The 15,774-nt window shown below is 39.8% G+C and overlaps 4 protein-coding genes across 4 annotated transcripts; 2 read left to right on the top strand and 2 right to left on the bottom strand.

Annotated features, from left to right (window-relative positions):
- Positions 1–85: 85 nt before the first annotated feature.
- On the bottom strand, positions 86–4,048 carry psma2a (proteasome 20S subunit alpha 2a). The gene is made up of 8 exons (XM_026183538.2): positions 3,923–4,048; positions 3,344–3,420; positions 3,061–3,193; positions 2,829–2,951; positions 2,483–2,564; positions 2,280–2,353; positions 1,115–1,172; positions 86–1,033 (listed from the first exon to the last, which is right to left on the bottom strand). The coding sequence occupies exons 1-8, from the start codon at positions 3,961–3,963 to the stop codon at positions 917–919; spliced, it is 705 nt and encodes a 234-aa protein (XP_026039323.1). The 5' UTR covers positions 3,964–4,048; the 3' UTR covers positions 86–916.
- A 968-nt stretch (positions 4,049–5,016) lies between these two features.
- On the top strand, positions 5,017–7,568 carry mrpl32 (mitochondrial ribosomal protein L32). Its single transcript, XM_026184520.2, has 3 exons — positions 5,017–5,535; positions 5,701–5,885; positions 7,054–7,568. The coding sequence occupies exons 1-3, from the start codon at positions 5,439–5,441 to the stop codon at positions 7,303–7,305; spliced, it is 534 nt and encodes a 177-aa protein (XP_026040305.1). The 5' UTR covers positions 5,017–5,438; the 3' UTR covers positions 7,306–7,568.
- A 3,020-nt stretch (positions 7,569–10,588) lies between these two features.
- LOC113031756 (telethonin) lies at positions 10,589–12,030 on the top strand. Its single transcript, XM_026184133.2, has 2 exons — positions 10,589–10,915; positions 11,326–12,030. Exons 1-2 carry the CDS (start codon positions 10,782–10,784, stop codon positions 11,684–11,686), a joined length of 495 nt encoding a protein of 164 aa, XP_026039918.1. The 5' UTR covers positions 10,589–10,781; the 3' UTR covers positions 11,687–12,030.
- A 194-nt stretch (positions 12,031–12,224) lies between these two features.
- Positions 12,225–15,661, bottom strand: LOC113031755 (coiled-coil domain-containing protein 127). The gene is made up of 4 exons (XM_026184132.2): positions 15,528–15,661; positions 14,868–15,005; positions 13,901–14,145; positions 12,225–13,684 (listed from the first exon to the last, which is right to left on the bottom strand). Exons 2-4 carry the CDS (start codon positions 14,995–14,997, stop codon positions 13,238–13,240), a joined length of 822 nt encoding a protein of 273 aa, XP_026039917.2. The 5' UTR covers positions 14,998–15,005; positions 15,528–15,661; the 3' UTR covers positions 12,225–13,237.
- Between the last annotated feature and the right edge of the window lie 113 nt (positions 15,662–15,774).

Here is a 15,774-nt window from a genome sequence, read left to right as displayed (position 1 = left end):
TCATTCGCAGTTTGAACATAAAAACACCGCGATAAGGCTGCCATTTCACAACAAAAGCACATACATTAAACACACGGAGTCATCACAAACTCACCGGCTTTTATTTGAATAAGTGACAGATATCAGAAGAGAGAAAAAAATACAAACTTTGGAACTGTTTGTAGGCTAAAAAGAAAAAAAGAGTACATCATGTAAAACTGCTGTACAGGCAATCAGATCCTGACAGTAAAATCTCAGAATCTCCCATTAGATCCTCCCTATGTGCTTCTTTTGTTTATCCTCTTTCCTAGTGGGTTTCAGAGTGGATGAGGAAGAATTAATCAGGGATGCAAATTAAGGCTTCTCCTGGGCTCAAGAAGTCTCACTTACATTTAAAACCCAAGCCATGTCTAGCAATACCACTTTTGAATAAATCCATGCTCGATCTTAAGTGCCTTTCAAACATTAATGAGCAACAAAAACAGATTTGATGGAAGACTTGAGATTTTACTCATCAGAGTCCACATTCCTTTTCATTTGCACAGTAGCCAACTGTCACATTTCACAGCACCAGGGTGTGTTCAACAACAATACCAACTGGTTAAAGATCTGTTATTTGCCACTGGCAGATTTTAGTCAATGCACAACGGCTGCCTCATTACTTTAATGGGTCTGGTCAGCCGGCCTGTTGTGATGGTCAACAGGCCATTTAATTCTGTCATACAAGATAAGAATGCATAATAATAACAACTATGAATATGAAGAAGTTACAGCAGTTTTTTTTCTCCGGTGTTTGGAGAACAGAAGCTGTCTCATCATAAGACAATGGGGCCATATTATCTTTATAATGGGTTTACAAAAAAAAAAAAAAAAAGCATCATGAGACAATTGGCTACTGTGCTGGCTTTTGTCTTGAATGTGACCGAGGGGGATGTGTTCAAGCAATGGCTGCCAGGTAGTCTTTCACCTCTGCTGGGGTGAGTCTTTTGAAGCCAGCCTCGTTGCAGATGCCCACCTCAATGTTCTCCTCTGTCATCTGACCCTCAAAACTCTCCTGAAACACAAAGACAAGATGGTTTGAATAACCACCACTAAGGTGGAGTCACTAAGCCGTTTCTGGTTACAAGCTGCATACCTTTAATGTCAGGATGGCTGTGTGGATGGCGTCTTCTAATTCCAAGTCATTGTTATACCTGAGGAAGAAAAACAAAGTGGTCAAACCCTTGAACTATTGAAACAATAGACCCCTTTCACAGCAGCTCCTTTTTGCATTAAATGGTGCTGTGTGTTAATGGTTCTCTATTCAAGTACAGAGCCTTTAAAATGCATTTACCCAGTCTTCATTTTCAAAATAGACAATTTAAAGTAGGTCAACAGTCTAAATTCAAACTGTGTGAAGAGCTTATTGGTTACCACTCATTCAAACTGCTTTATAATAAACCACAAATGAGATATAGCACTCTAAACACAGTTTACACATGATCATTGAGACAGCTACAGTAAATACACAGAGCTCTTACTGTGGGAGTTTGGCCACCGAGCACCAAATACATCCAGTACAAAATATCAAGCTCAGTCCATGGAACAGAAAATCACTGAATTTTAATTAAACGTGACTTTATAAATGGGACCTATAATTCTAATTTCCAACAATATATTTTATTGTGCGGCATCCCTTAAGTTGATGTGAAAGGCAACTTACTTATCTTATGGAGCCCTTCAGATTTCATATAAATGATGCATCTATCCCACTGGTTAGTGGACTTCCAGCACTTCTTATTTATGTTCTTGAGTTTGGACTTTATGCATTGCCATCTACTATACTCTGAATATGTATCATTCTTTCATTAAAAATGAGGCTCAAACTGTGTTACTAAGGCCATAAACTACTTAAGATTTTTTTTAACAAGATAATTCAAGTGAGTTGTATGGCCATCCTCTCAGACTTCTAATTTAACAGAGGTCGCCCTCTGCAGGTTTAAGTCACTTTGGCACTGAATTCACTTTTCAGAACCATCTTTCAACTCAAAAACAACCTGTTTTAGCCAAACCGCACCTTTGTAAAGGCTTATTTTTTTCTAACAGGCCAATATCTGGAAGCCTGCAGAGCGTCAGTGCTTTTGAGCACTAATGTACATAAGCGCATAAGTACTAAAGTTGGCCTTAAGCAAACAATCATACAGAAAAACTGTGACAGAATCAGACGTAATATATATTCCTTATAAGTTTTACATAAACATGCAACAATTTAGTAATATGAATGAAAACAGGGAAATAATGAGTTACTCATTTACGTGTACCTTTTTTCAAGGAATGTTTTTCCATTAACATAGTTCTTCCCCATGGCTGTGGCTTTCCATGCGAAATATGCACCCTGCCAATCACAAACAGAATAAAAAAAAACTTTAGGTTAGCAGGATGACCTGCAAAAGCATTTTTAAAAGCACAAGCAATATTTAATCCTGAGCTGTAGGCAGCAGTGCTGAGAACTAGAAGAACGTACAGAAGGGTCCGACTGGAACAAGTAGGGCTGGTCTTCATCCCATCCAGCTATCAGCAGAGACACACCGAATGGACGCACTCCACTAGGGATGGAGGGGTGAAAAAGAGAGAAATATTACACGTCACTAATTAATTTCTCTCTAAAGACCTCGAAACTGTCAAGCAAAATCAGTAACACATTAACACGTCTTTTAAAGTGGACTGAATTTTGAGAAAATATCACAGCAATGCAAAACAAATTCTACCCCTAAAGCATGTCACTAGTAAACAGCAGTGTGTCTACCTTTGTGTGTGTGTGTGTGTGTGTGTGTATGTATGTTTGTTTGTTTTGTTAAGTATATACCCACCCAGACTGTGTGTACTCCTGCATCACAGAGGCCACCCTCTGGACAAGCTGGCCTGTAGGAATGGGCTCCTGGTAAACCAGGAAGTACTGTTGTGCCAACTTGCGGGCTCGCCGCACTAAAACCCTGCCAACATGACACACTCATTATTTTTCTGCAATTAGCTTTCAGTTGTCATTTCAGTTGCCTAACAAAATGTCACACTATAGTCTGCAAAGCCGTTGGCAACACTCACCGGTAGTCAGGCCCCATGCCGCTGTAGACCATTCCTATGTGTTTAGTGATGGGCTCCACTTTATGGACGCTCTGTTCATCATACAGTATGGACTTCTGTTTTTTCTCTGTTGCCAAGACAACGCCATTGGAAGCTGGAAATCAAGAGTCACGCAGTTATTGAAGAATATGCGTTTCTAACCAGTTTCAACTCTGCTTGAATGTGCAGAGCTTTCAAGTATGCTTTGCGTCGCTAACATGTTGACAGATTCACTCTCAAAGCTACAGTCGAGTTCTGGACTCACCTTTGATGCCCACCGAGGGGGCTCCGGCTGCTACAGCTGCCAGAGCATACTCGATCTGTACCAGCTTACCGGAGGGGCTGCAAGAGAAAAAAAACACAACAAGCTGCTTCACTATGTGTTAAAGTCAGATAAACGATTGGAAATCCGAATTAGCGTATTGTAACTAACAGAGACGAAACTGAAAGTAAAATCTAAAACAACTGACTCATTTAAGCTAATTCGACGCTTTGCCAAAATAATCTAAATATTTAGCATTCAAAACCAAGCCGTCCATTTCAGTCTGCTCGGGTACTGTTCCGCATTAAAACAGGTGAGCTTTTGTTATGGGTTTGAACAAAGTTTATCTTTTCGAATGTTCAGTTTGGAAAAACTGTTAGCCAACATGCTAATAGGCGATGTTAGCCGATTCATTATCCGGCAATGACAGTGCATCAACTCCAGCGGCTCCAAAACCTCATCTACGTTTTGAAATAAAAAGTAATGCATACATGTGATGACGCTACTGCCACAAAGCAATTGCTACATGCCATAAGCTTCGATGCGGCTACTCAATTTTATCCATATTTTGACAAAGTTTACCTAAATGTGGTGAGAGAGAAACTGTAACCACGTTCCGCCATCTTGAGCTTCTTCTTCTTCTCTGCTGCTCTGGAGAGCTCCAAGTGCGATCACGAGTGAACATCGCCACCTGTGAAGATTGTGTGCTCGATCAATATTATTTTATGACTCCGTTTTTTATCATTTTTACTTTGCATTTCATTAAACTTGGGAGTTTAGTCCTTTCCACTGTTTTGAAAAAATATTTTTCTTAAGTATATATTATTCTTTAAAATAAAATAAAATACATATTTGCATATTTTGAACTGAGTGTAGATATTTGTGTGATTACATATCATTATGGTTAACTAAAACTAAAAACTAAAACTAGACTTCTGAACAAAAAAATTAAATGAACTGAGATCATTTTGTGTCCGTTAGGGTAACTAAATTAACATAAAACTAAAGGTTTTATTTATAGAAAATACTTAGTTTTAGTATTTGTTAATTTGGTAAAAAATCTTATTACAAGTTGCCTGATGCGGCATTGGATGGTGTGTTTATTGAAACTCTGGATTTCTACTTTTAGAAGGTTCTGTGTTTTGTTTTTTATAATAAATTGACTGATTTTCCTAAACCTTGTCTTTGACACATGCCCAGTATATGGTGGCTTTCTCCACCAAGCTTGTATTATGTCACAAAGATTACATAAATATAAACCAGAGTTCTCTAGTCTGTGCTTTAAATGTGGCATTGAGGAGGATTCATTCCTGCACAGTACGTGGTTTTGCATAAAGGTAAACACATTCTGGCAAAAATGTCAAAACTTTTAGAGTTACTCTTTTCTTTAGATCCTCAAATATGTTTATTAGGAGACTTTACAAATGTTAGTACACTATTAAGAAAAAGCCCACAGAAGTTCCTGGAATTGGCACTATGCATTGTCAAAAAGTGTAAACCATTACCCGGAAAGCTGGAAAGCTGCCTATTTTTAGATTGATCTCAGAGATGAATAGTTGTATTCCACTTGAAAACATCACCTACACTCATCTTTATTTTCGTTGTCGTTGTTTCTCCTCTTCTGTGTGCGTGGGTTTAGAGGTGTGTTTTGTTCATGCTTCGCTAAGTGGAAAATCGGAAAGTAAAGTATTGCAAAAAAAACGATCACAACTAAAAGTAAAACTAATAGAAACGAAATTAAAACTAGACATTTTAAAACAATAAAAGCTTAAACAAGAACATTCCCTCTGGATACTAAACTGAACTAAATAGCAAAAATATAGCTATAGCAAAAAAACAAAAAACAGCTGGAAAGCTTGAACTCAAATTTCCACACAAATCTAAAATATGCACACAAGGATTGAGACACAGTTTTGCTACAATAAAAGCTCCACGGTTCACCGCTAGATGGCAGCAGCGTACAAAATCTTTCCTTTTGTGTGCCGGAAATTAAACAGACGAAGTGCAGCTTGGCGTCGCTGTTTTACGACGTAGGGATCCTCAGTGACCGTGAGCTGTTTGACATGCTGGGAGAAGAGGAAGCCCGTTGGTAACAAAAATGATGAATTTATCTGCGTTAATTCACAGCCTCAGGTGCTCTCTGCTGCGCATTGAGAGTAGACTGTTGCAGGCGGTCGGACTAGAAGCACAGTTGGGTGAGTGAGCTGCTGCTAATAGCCTCTTTTTACGATGGGGTCATTCACACAAACATACTCATTAAAGATATTTTTCATTTAATACCACCAGTCCGTGTCGTGTTGCTGTTTCGGTGGAGTTAAAGACGTAGTGATTCCTGTAACGTTGTTTCCTTCTGCGTGCAGCTCCGGGTCTGGCTGTGAACGGCCCCAGCCTCCTGCCTCAGCTCGACCAGGAGCAGCAGCTGGAGGAGCAGCAGCAACCCGGCCTCTTGGACAGCATCATGTGGATGGCAGCACCCAAGAAGAGGCGCACAATCGAGGTCAACCGCACCAGGAGGAGAGCTGAGAGCAAACTTATTAAAGTCAAGGTACGCTCCGCAGTGACTGGATGATCTCATTGGGTCATTTCAACCTTTAAACCAAATTATAGCTTCATCTGTCTTACTGGTACCTAATTTTACTGCAAAGAGGGGTTTGATTTGTGGCAAATAAACCATTCAGTACGACGAGTCACTGGTAATATTTAGGATTTAAGGAGAGCACCTCGTTCATTAACGTTGGGTCCAGCTGGAGTGACTTCCATAGATCAGAGTACGCACATTGAAATGAAAGTGTACTTTGTGAAAGATACTAATATTTTAAACTGAATCCAAAATCTTTCTAGGAGGCAAACATTTTAGCATTGGCACGGACCTATATAGGCAATTCTTCTAAAGCATCATCTAATTTAGCTGCAAAGTCAGTGAACTTTGGCCCAAAATACAGTATTTGAAGTATTTTTTCCTTCGGAAATTATTTTTGTCTCCCAAAGATTTTTATTTATACTTCTTCAATTGCTGTTTCTCCTCTTGAATGTGTCTGATCAAACTATCTAAACAGATTCAATTACGGAGAAATGAGATTATTTTTATTTTACTTTAGTTTCATGCTTGCAAGACCTGTGGCATCCCCTGGGTCAGTCCTCATAGACTCCCAGGTTAAAATGTTAATACTTGTAAGCCTATTTTCCGACTCCCTTAGAGCAAAAATTCCTTGAGTGAGGAATTTTGTTTGGTCTGAACTCAATTTGTACACTTTTTAAAACACAGTTTCATAGAAATTTCGAACAGAATAAAATGATATTTTGTATTGGAGCGCTGAGAGTTGAGCTTCACTTAGACATCACTATGAAAACAAAAAATGACACTATTCAGCTCTACAACTGTGTAATAGAAGGGAGCGTTGTGACCATGTCACATGTGATAAGAAGCTGAACGGGTCACACTAATGTCAAGTGGCCACCTTCAATGTGTGTGTGGTGCAGCTCTCCTGTTTGCTGGACAGAAAGAAAGAAAAATAAAACTAGCTTTATTTTAAAGTGATACCTAACCCCAGTGATGTGTAAATGCTACCATTGATGTATATAGGTAGTGTTTACTAAAACGAGACCACAAAGTGTGGTGCAGGAATATCAAAGATGATCAGAAACATTTAGAGAAGCAGTCGCTTGCATCCATTGACCCTGTTTGCTTTCCCCTGCACCCCTCTCTTCCTCAGAACAACATCGAGCCGTGTCCAGAGTGTGGCCACTTGAAACAGAAACACATCCTGTGTGGCTTCTGTTACGCTAAGGTGTGCAAGGAGACCAGTATGATTCGTCATCAGATTCAAGCCATGGAAGGAGGCCCATTGAAGGCCCCCACTGTTGAGACTGTGGTCTTATATGAGGGGGAAATCCCAAAGGAGCAGGACAAAGACAAGAGGATAGTGGAGAGGCCCAGGAAAAGGCCTGCATGGTTCAACTACTGAAGCTGTATGTGACATATACCACGACAAACAGCATATTTCAGTCTCTCTGGGTCAGTTTTTCTTCCACAAATTAAGAATTAGTTTGTTCAGAACTGATCCAGAGAGCTTAAACATCAGAAACGTGTTTCCAGTAGAAAATATGCCTTTGGAGTTAATGATATCATAGTTCGGTTTTTCTAAAAGCCAAGACTGTCAGATTATGGACATAATTCAACTGCATAATACTTTTGATGGTTTGACAATAAATTCCTTATTTGAAATAATCTGCTTTGGGTGAAGGTGAATGACTTCTTCTGCTTCATGAAACAGGAGGAAACTTCCAGACTGTTTATGAAACGTTCTCCAGTCTTCTGAGCATTGGAGGGACGCCATTCTTAAAAACATGAACATATTCTAGTTTATCAAATCCCATTTAAACCCTGTTGTGTGACCTCTCTCCTTAAAGTAGGAGGAAAATGAACATATGCAATCACAATTATTAGTGACGAGAGGTGCTTTCACTATAAATGGAATAATGACTCAGAGTCTGATGTTTTTAAGATCTGGAACACTTAACATCAAATCATGAGTGTCACTGTCATGTTTACTGCTTTCTAATGCTTATCAGAGTCTGGCTGCACAATTGCTTGTGGTAGAAAACTGTCGGTTAACAGGATCAGACACTGGTGTGTACAAACAAGCATGCAACGTCGCTTCAGCCACAACTTCCTTTAATCAGGATTCGGCATTAAACCAAAGTCATGTAACGGTGGCTCATGTGTCGCTGGAGTAGACTGTTTTTGCTGGGATGAGTCCAGCATACCTTCCACTGCCTCAGTGTCCCTGTGATTCAGTTTCCCCCTCATAGTTTGATAAGACCGGGCTTATCAGTGTTCCACTGAAATTACTTTGGTTTACTTGGTTTGCACAGCGCTGTAATCTTGCTTGTTATGTTCTTACCAAATTCTTTAGCAAGAATTTAGTATATTTTTAAACAAATGCTTTCACTTGCCTTTTAATTAAGGCTGCCAAATATATTTTAACCTTAAATATTTTGTAACATCTGCAGACATTTGTATGCAATCCATCAAATTAATCGTTAACTGTATTTGTGTTATCTCTCTTGCTTTATCAAATGAATGATACCTAAATTGCAGGTGTACAAAGGTGGTGAACCCCTGAACTGTAAGTGTACAAACGTATAAAAAATGATTTATTATTGGCAAGTGTGTTTTATCAGCACTGTTTCAGTATTTTGCCTATCATGCTAATTTCTAACACTTTATCTTCATTGAACTATTCTAGGGCAGCTTGAATTAAAGCTCAGAATAATCCTTATTTACCTCTTAGCTCCCCTTCCTTTAAAGCTAGATTTCTTTTGATTGGCTGCCCCTCATTAGCACAAAGTTTGAGCAGCAGGTGGGAGGGGCTTCTGTGCTCACAGTCAGAGCTGTGTGTGCATGAAATGGCTTTATTAGAAAAAAATCCCCTCACACTGACCATCATGCAGATCCCAAACATGACAATTACAATCCCATTTTCAGAAAAGTTGGGAAGCTGAATGAATCCATTTTTATTCACAATAGAGCCTAGAAAACATTTAATCTGAGCTATTTTAATGCTTCATGAGCAATAGTAGCTACTTTTTAATTTAAAGGCAGCAACATGTCTCAAAGAAGATGGAAAAGTAAGCAGAACTACAAAAACAGCCAGAGGAACATTTCACAGCTAATTAGGTGAATTGTGAACAGGTTAGTAACATTAAAAAAAGAGCATCTTAGAGAGGCAGAGTTTCTCAGAAGCAAAAAAACAAAATCAAATTGTGGAACAATTTCAGTGTAAGACTTTAAAAATCAAGGTCAGGTGGGTGCCTTTGCCTTCAAGCCGTCAGGCGACTCTCCATCAAACAGGTTTCTGTTGTGAAAATCACTGCATGGGCTCAGGAGCACTGTCTGTGAGCACAGTTCACCGTGCCATGCACAAATGCACGTTAAACCTCCATTATGTGAAGAAGACGAGGATCCAGGATCTAGAAGTGACGTTATCTCCTTTAAGCTTACTTAAAATGGACTGAGGCAAAATAGAAAACTCTTCTGTGATCAGATTAACCGAAATATTGAAATCTTTTTGGAAAACATGGATACGCCATCCAGCAAACTAAAGAGGAGAGGGAACATCTGGTTTGTTATCTGTACTCTGTTCAAAGGCCTGCATCTCTGATGGTTTGGCAAGGCACTGGATATTTCAACAAGACAAAGCTAGACTACATGCTGCAACTATGACAACAGGATGGCTTTGTAGCAGAAGAGTCCAGGTGATGAACTGGTCTTCCTGCAGTCTACACCTTTCAGCAACCGGGAACATTTGGAGCAATCTTGAAATGGGAAATGTGGGAAAGGAGACACAGGATTGTTGAGCAGCTAGACTCCTGTATCTCCTCTCTTGTTTTTCTTCAAATGCTTCATGTTCCCATATTAAGTAACATCTCATGTATGACAGGTCATAAGGAAAGGCCGGGTCCCTCTTAATTATTGTAGCAATCATCAGTATAGTGATAACCTGCCTTCCTTTATATCTTTCCATCTGAAATCAAAGACCTCTGTTAAACTCAAAGCTGCTACCACTCATCCACCATTTAATTACTAAGTAAACTGTTTAAGAACTGAATGCACTCTACTGATCTGCTGTAGCAGTGATGACTGCGACAGAGTACCTTTGTAGCGTGGTGATTTCAGCCGAGGACCTGACGCGGCTTCGGATTAATGAGTTAGATTGTGAGTGTCAGTTAGCGCTCTAAGTGCCTTCAGCTGTTTCCCCACAGCAACATGTGACACTTGAGGAGCAAGAGGCTGGATTCTCTGACCCGATCAGATAGGCGATCTTGCATTCATCTCGTTTAAGCAGATTAGTCATTTTATATTTCCTGTCATCACACAGAGATGAATTAACACGTCCCGCAGCTTTAAACGCACTGATCCTTACAAACATATACAGTATAAGAGAAAAAAGTGTATTTACAAACCCAAGAGACAATAAATGTGACTGAATAGTTATAGATTAAATGTTAATGTTTAAGATTACTACTTAGTTTTATCCAAGAGTACATAAAAATCTAAAAGATGAAGTCAGAGAGGTCCACGTTCAGCTTTCATTTGGATTATTCTGGTTGGATCACATCATGGAAAGAACTAAATTCCATTTCATGTGAAAAACAACCTTCAGGATGTCTTAAGCAGGGACATTCACTACGTTCACTACAATGTGACACAGAGGAGTAAAAATAGAAACAAGACTGGATATTTAAGACATTGGCCAACACACACACACACACACACACACACTTCTCACGGTGTTTTGAACATACATTTAGCATGATTTGACAGATCGTTGTATCCTTTATCCCACGAGTTTTATTCATCTGTAGAAGCACCCACATGAAAGAGGACATTCATCTTGGAGCAAATTACTAACATTTGAGTTACGGACAAAACCGCACCATGCACTGTGTGAGCAGAGGAGGCTGCTACCTGGTGAACTCCTGGTGTGATCTTCGGGAGGAGAACAGGTGGAAGAAAGAGAGCTATGAAGCCTGCTGGGTGAGCCTCGTCCTTGAAACCAGACCACAGTACAGGTAGGTTGCTCACATTAGATACTGAGCTGTGCATGACTCACTAAATATACTTTTTTGGAGGGTAAAATATTCTGTGTTGCGCTCATTTGAGCTTTGCTGTGTATTTGTAGTTTGTTGTGGTGTTTTAAGATGTAGTATTACACTGAAGCAGCCTATTTGCTCACTGTAATTTGGCAGTAAAGCCATGACATGTGATGTTGTATTTTAACTTAGACGGAATAGCAGTTAAAATCTGCTTTGCTCAGCAAAATGACTTACCAGGCTCTGATCAGTCAAGCCTGTACAGTGTGTTTTATTGCAGTTAACAATTCAGACGATTCAAAATGTGAACTAACACAGAGGCAGTGACGCAGCTGTATACAGCGTTAGTGTTTCACGGATGTAAGAAAAGCTTGATCTGTGTGTTGCAGGCTGAAGCTGTCAGAGAGCGACAGCATTCGCAGAGAGAGTTATAAACAGCAACAGGTGGCCCACTTCATGGTGGAGAGGAGCCCCAGCCAGATACTGATGCTGGGCAGCACCAGTGGAGCGATGACAAAGCACCAGCTACCCTTATTCAACACCAGCAGGGAGGTGGATCGTACTACAACCAGCTTTAGGCACACAGAAGAGCCTGTTATAAAAGAGAAGCTGATTGCTGGAGCAGATAGACAGGGAACAGGAGCCACCACAGATCAAGATCTTAGCAAGCCGGTTAGAGTGAACTTCAGGGCCTCGAGTCTGATGTCCTCTCCCAGGGAAATCTCTAATCGGGTTCAGAGAAGGGAGTGATCACAGCCTTTGTTGTAGCAAATTTCTCAGCAGTATTAACAAAATCAAATATTCTTCTAAAATTGACTATTTTAGAAGTACTATTTTTATGCACATCAAACTCGAGGATGTTATCTCACATGCTATACTTATATTTGTAGTAGTGTCATATCTTCAGCAGCTAAATAATACTAAAAAAAGATGTGCTATAATTTGCATAAAAGCTCTGGGTGCTGCAGAATTGAGTCTGGTGTGAACTGTAACTTTGTTCCAGGAGGAAAATGCAATTTTGTCACACCTGGTGATTTTTATGGTTTGTAAAGCTTAATTAAACACTTTCTGGAAGCTTGCTTCACAAACCTCAATCAATATTCTCGTGTCAGTTGTTTTTACACATTCCTCGTGCATGCACCTTTTTAATCATGCATTATGAGCCTCCACATAGCTAACGGATTAAATTATATCTTTCCTGTATCTAAATCCAGATGAAGCTGCTCCTTGAAGCCCCCTCCCCCAAAAAACAGTCTCTATGGACAAAAAGGACAACCTACAAACTGAGTTCTAAACAAAAACAAATGTATTTAAATGACCACACAGAGTTGTAAGTGTCAGTTTAGCATCCAGCACTTAATCACCAAGGTCAAAATGAAAACATGGCAGCACAGAAAGGCCTGATAACCAAAGACAAATGCTACAGATTCAGTAAATCCTTTCATTGCATGTGTGAATGTGTGTTACAGTAACAAATTAAATGTGCTTTTTTTTTTATTTTACTTTTTTTTTTTTTTTACAACACATTATATTATTCAGCACTATTTTGCATACATGCACCGTCGGTTAAGTCCGGCGTCACTGACATTAGTGAGGTACCCACAAACCAGTCATAAGAAACATCCTCCCTGTTCTGCTCGATCATGAGATCAGGCTTGTTTTAAATGGAGGAAACTCAATGAACAGAGAGGTTGTTGAAAACAGAAAGTCCCAGAGTTGTCTTTACAAATATCTCCCACATCACTCCTTCAACAACAGACTTAAATTATCTACAAAAACATAATAATAGATTTGATAGAGTGTTATGGCATCCCTGAATTCCTATCTAAGGAATAAAAAAATTGTTCTTCCGAGATATAATCTTAACTGACAATAATTCATGGCATTCAAAAATATGGACGTTAAATCGACATTTTTATAGGGGCTAAATTATAAAGTTTTATCATCTTCTATTTAATAAACCATGCATTTTTGTATCCAATATGGATATCACCTGATTAATCCTACTAATATTTCTGTTTTTCTTCAGTTAAATGAAATAAATCCTTATCTGAGCAGCTGAGGTTAACTGCTATAAGCGATATTAGTGCATCATCAAAATGTGATCAAGGGTGGAGTTTTCAGATGGTGATATTCAGCTTGTTAGACCTCACTGACCTTCTGTGTGTTTGCATAACATCCCTACAAGTAAAGGTTATTACACAGAGGGGATAAAAAAAACAAGAATTTTCCATTTCTAAACCACACCCTCGCCACATTCTTCAAGTCAAACCAAAACACCAGCTTAATGTTGCCTATTTGTCACTTTGTGTCTGAGTGGATTTTTCCTCCTAATATGGCTTCCTCGGCTCTTTTGTGTTTCTGGACGGTGATTTGCAGCTGCCAGTACTTGAGGTACACCCACATGAGGCTTCCGTTCTTCCTCCTGTCCATGTTTAGCAGGTCAGCACAATGCTTGTCTCTCTTAAAAATATCCTTCAGGTCAGTCTCTAGATCCAGGTCTGGCCCAATGGGATCTTTAACGACCTTAAGCAGCATGTTCTTCTCCATCTCCAGCCGCTGATCTCGAGGCTGGATGAGGGAGCAGTAGGCGTTCTGCCGCTCCACAAGTAAACCCTCCAACTCCTTCAGAGTGGCTGTGGCTCGGTTGTACCAGTTCTGCTCTTTTTCCAGAGCTTGATGCAGCAGAGCACCTGCAGCTCCTGATTTCACCAACTTTTGCTTCTCTTCCTCTAAGGACTCTCGCTCCTTGTTAGAAGACAGAATACAAGGTTAGTGAGTAAAGGCTATGCATTACAAAGGAAAATGACACAATGATAAAATGGGTGCAATGTTCAATGTAAAAGGAGGACAACAAAAGACATATGTGTGGCAGGTAACTGAGATGGAAGAAAACAAAGGTTTAAGACAGATTTCTACTCATTAGCTCCGTTATCCCTTATAAACCCTTCAGCAGATCTTTACCTGCTGTAACTGCTTCCTTTCTTCCATAAGCTGCTGGCTCTGTGAGACCAGGGCCTGCTTGTACCCTTTGACCCGCTGTCTCTCTTTCTCCAGCTCCAGCTCCAGCGTAGCTGCTGCCCTGCGCCTCTCGGTAAGAGTCTCCCGGTAACGGGCCTCCATATCACTTTTTATTGTAGACACATCTTTGTCATACTGAGCTTTCACCTTCTGGATCTCCCTCTGAGATTCTCTGGTCCAGATCCATCCTGAAAGGGCAATGGGATAAAAAAAAATGGGGAAGATGTTAAGTGATACTACCATGATTTTCTGAAGAGTAGAGTAGCTGGAGCTACTTATGAACTGAATTTTATAAAATCATGGCAATGACTTTATCTAAGTAACAGAGATGATCTATCATACAATCACACACAGATCAGAACAGATGCATGCTGGGGAAGCACACAAGCAGTTGTAGGTTTTTCCTCTGCCCTATCCCATCTTCCTAAAAATTTTTGGGAGGTTTGAGCTAAGTTTTATGGTGATGCTGATGAAGGCAGCGAGCCAGAATGTGTGCGTCTTGTCAATAAAAAACAAAACAAAAAACAACAACAAAACAAAAAATTGTTCTGTATATTACAACTGTTGCAGGTGTTTCCCCCCTGTTTTACAGTATGTAAAGTTGTGCAAGAAACCTCTGCTGTGCTTAACCTGGAAGGGTCAAAATGTCTCCTTTTAGTGGAATAATTTTTACTGATCTGCAGTTTAGTCTACTTCCCCCCCACTTCTGTGTTAATCATTAAATGCCATTTGGCATTCTAATGACAAAAGAGACTGTGTGTCTGTAAGCCAGACACTCACTCACTGATCATCATATTCTTTTGACTGCTCCCTTTAAGTGTCACCACAGCAGATCATTTGAAATTGATATGCTGTTCTACTCTGTTGTCTCATCCACAATCACACAGGTGAATCTCCTTGTGTAACTTACGAAATGCAGCCAGTCCCAGCATGGGGACCAGCAGGGCGTAGTTCCACTGGTTGCCATCGCCTGCTCCCGCCCCCCTTCCTCTGGGATCTGGTTGGATGTTCCATCTTGGGGGATCATTCAAGTTGTTCATGGAGGCCGCTGTTACACACACACACACACAAGCACGAAGAGAGCTCAGCCCAAAACATCACCAACAATTGACTCTTTCTCGGTTTTTATTTGTGAGTAACATATAATCTCAGAGGTGTTTTCTCTTTGACACGTCTATAATTTACTCTGCATTAACTATCACATCATTTGCTACTGGCTGAATAAAGAGCAGTGAATAAACGCCAATGCATCTGCTAGGGTGTGCAATCTGCAAAACAGTGTTTGGAATAAGCACTGGATGTGAAAGTGCATTAACAAATAGCTTTTTAGCATGAATCCAAACAATGCACCGGGCATGCAGGGCGAAAGGAGCCTCTCATGATTCGGAAGTTTGACAGCTGAGCTAACCATAAACAAAGCTAGCTATGTGCTACATGCTAGCCAACATTTGGCTTCGTGGCTCGTCATTGTGTTTATAAAAAAACACAACAGAACGAAGGGGCTTCATAGTTTTGCAATCCTGACAACGTGTCAGCGTACGCCTGTTAAATGTATGGAACTGTGTCTCACCTTGAATGAAAAGTGTAGGTCACTTATGCATTTGTTCCTGCACACGCAGATTATACAATTTTAACGCTTTAACGTTCCACCTTAGCCGGCAGAGGGTGATTTTAAAAATTACTTTCAAAAAGAACCTGTAAGTGTTGCAGTAAAAAACCCTGTATATTTACTCAGATGGTTTCAAGGTAATAATTTAATAATTACCCTTAAAACACATGGCTAAATGCTTTAAATAATAACTATCATATAAATATTA

The sequence above is a fragment of the Astatotilapia calliptera genome, chromosome 11 (assembly GCF_964374335.1).
Source record: "Astatotilapia calliptera chromosome 11, fAstCal68.1, whole genome shotgun sequence".
Classification (NCBI taxonomy): domain Eukaryota; kingdom Metazoa; phylum Chordata; class Actinopteri; order Cichliformes; family Cichlidae; genus Astatotilapia; species Astatotilapia calliptera.
Note: the sequence above shows the minus strand (reverse complement) of the source record. Positions and strands in the feature narration are given on the sequence as shown.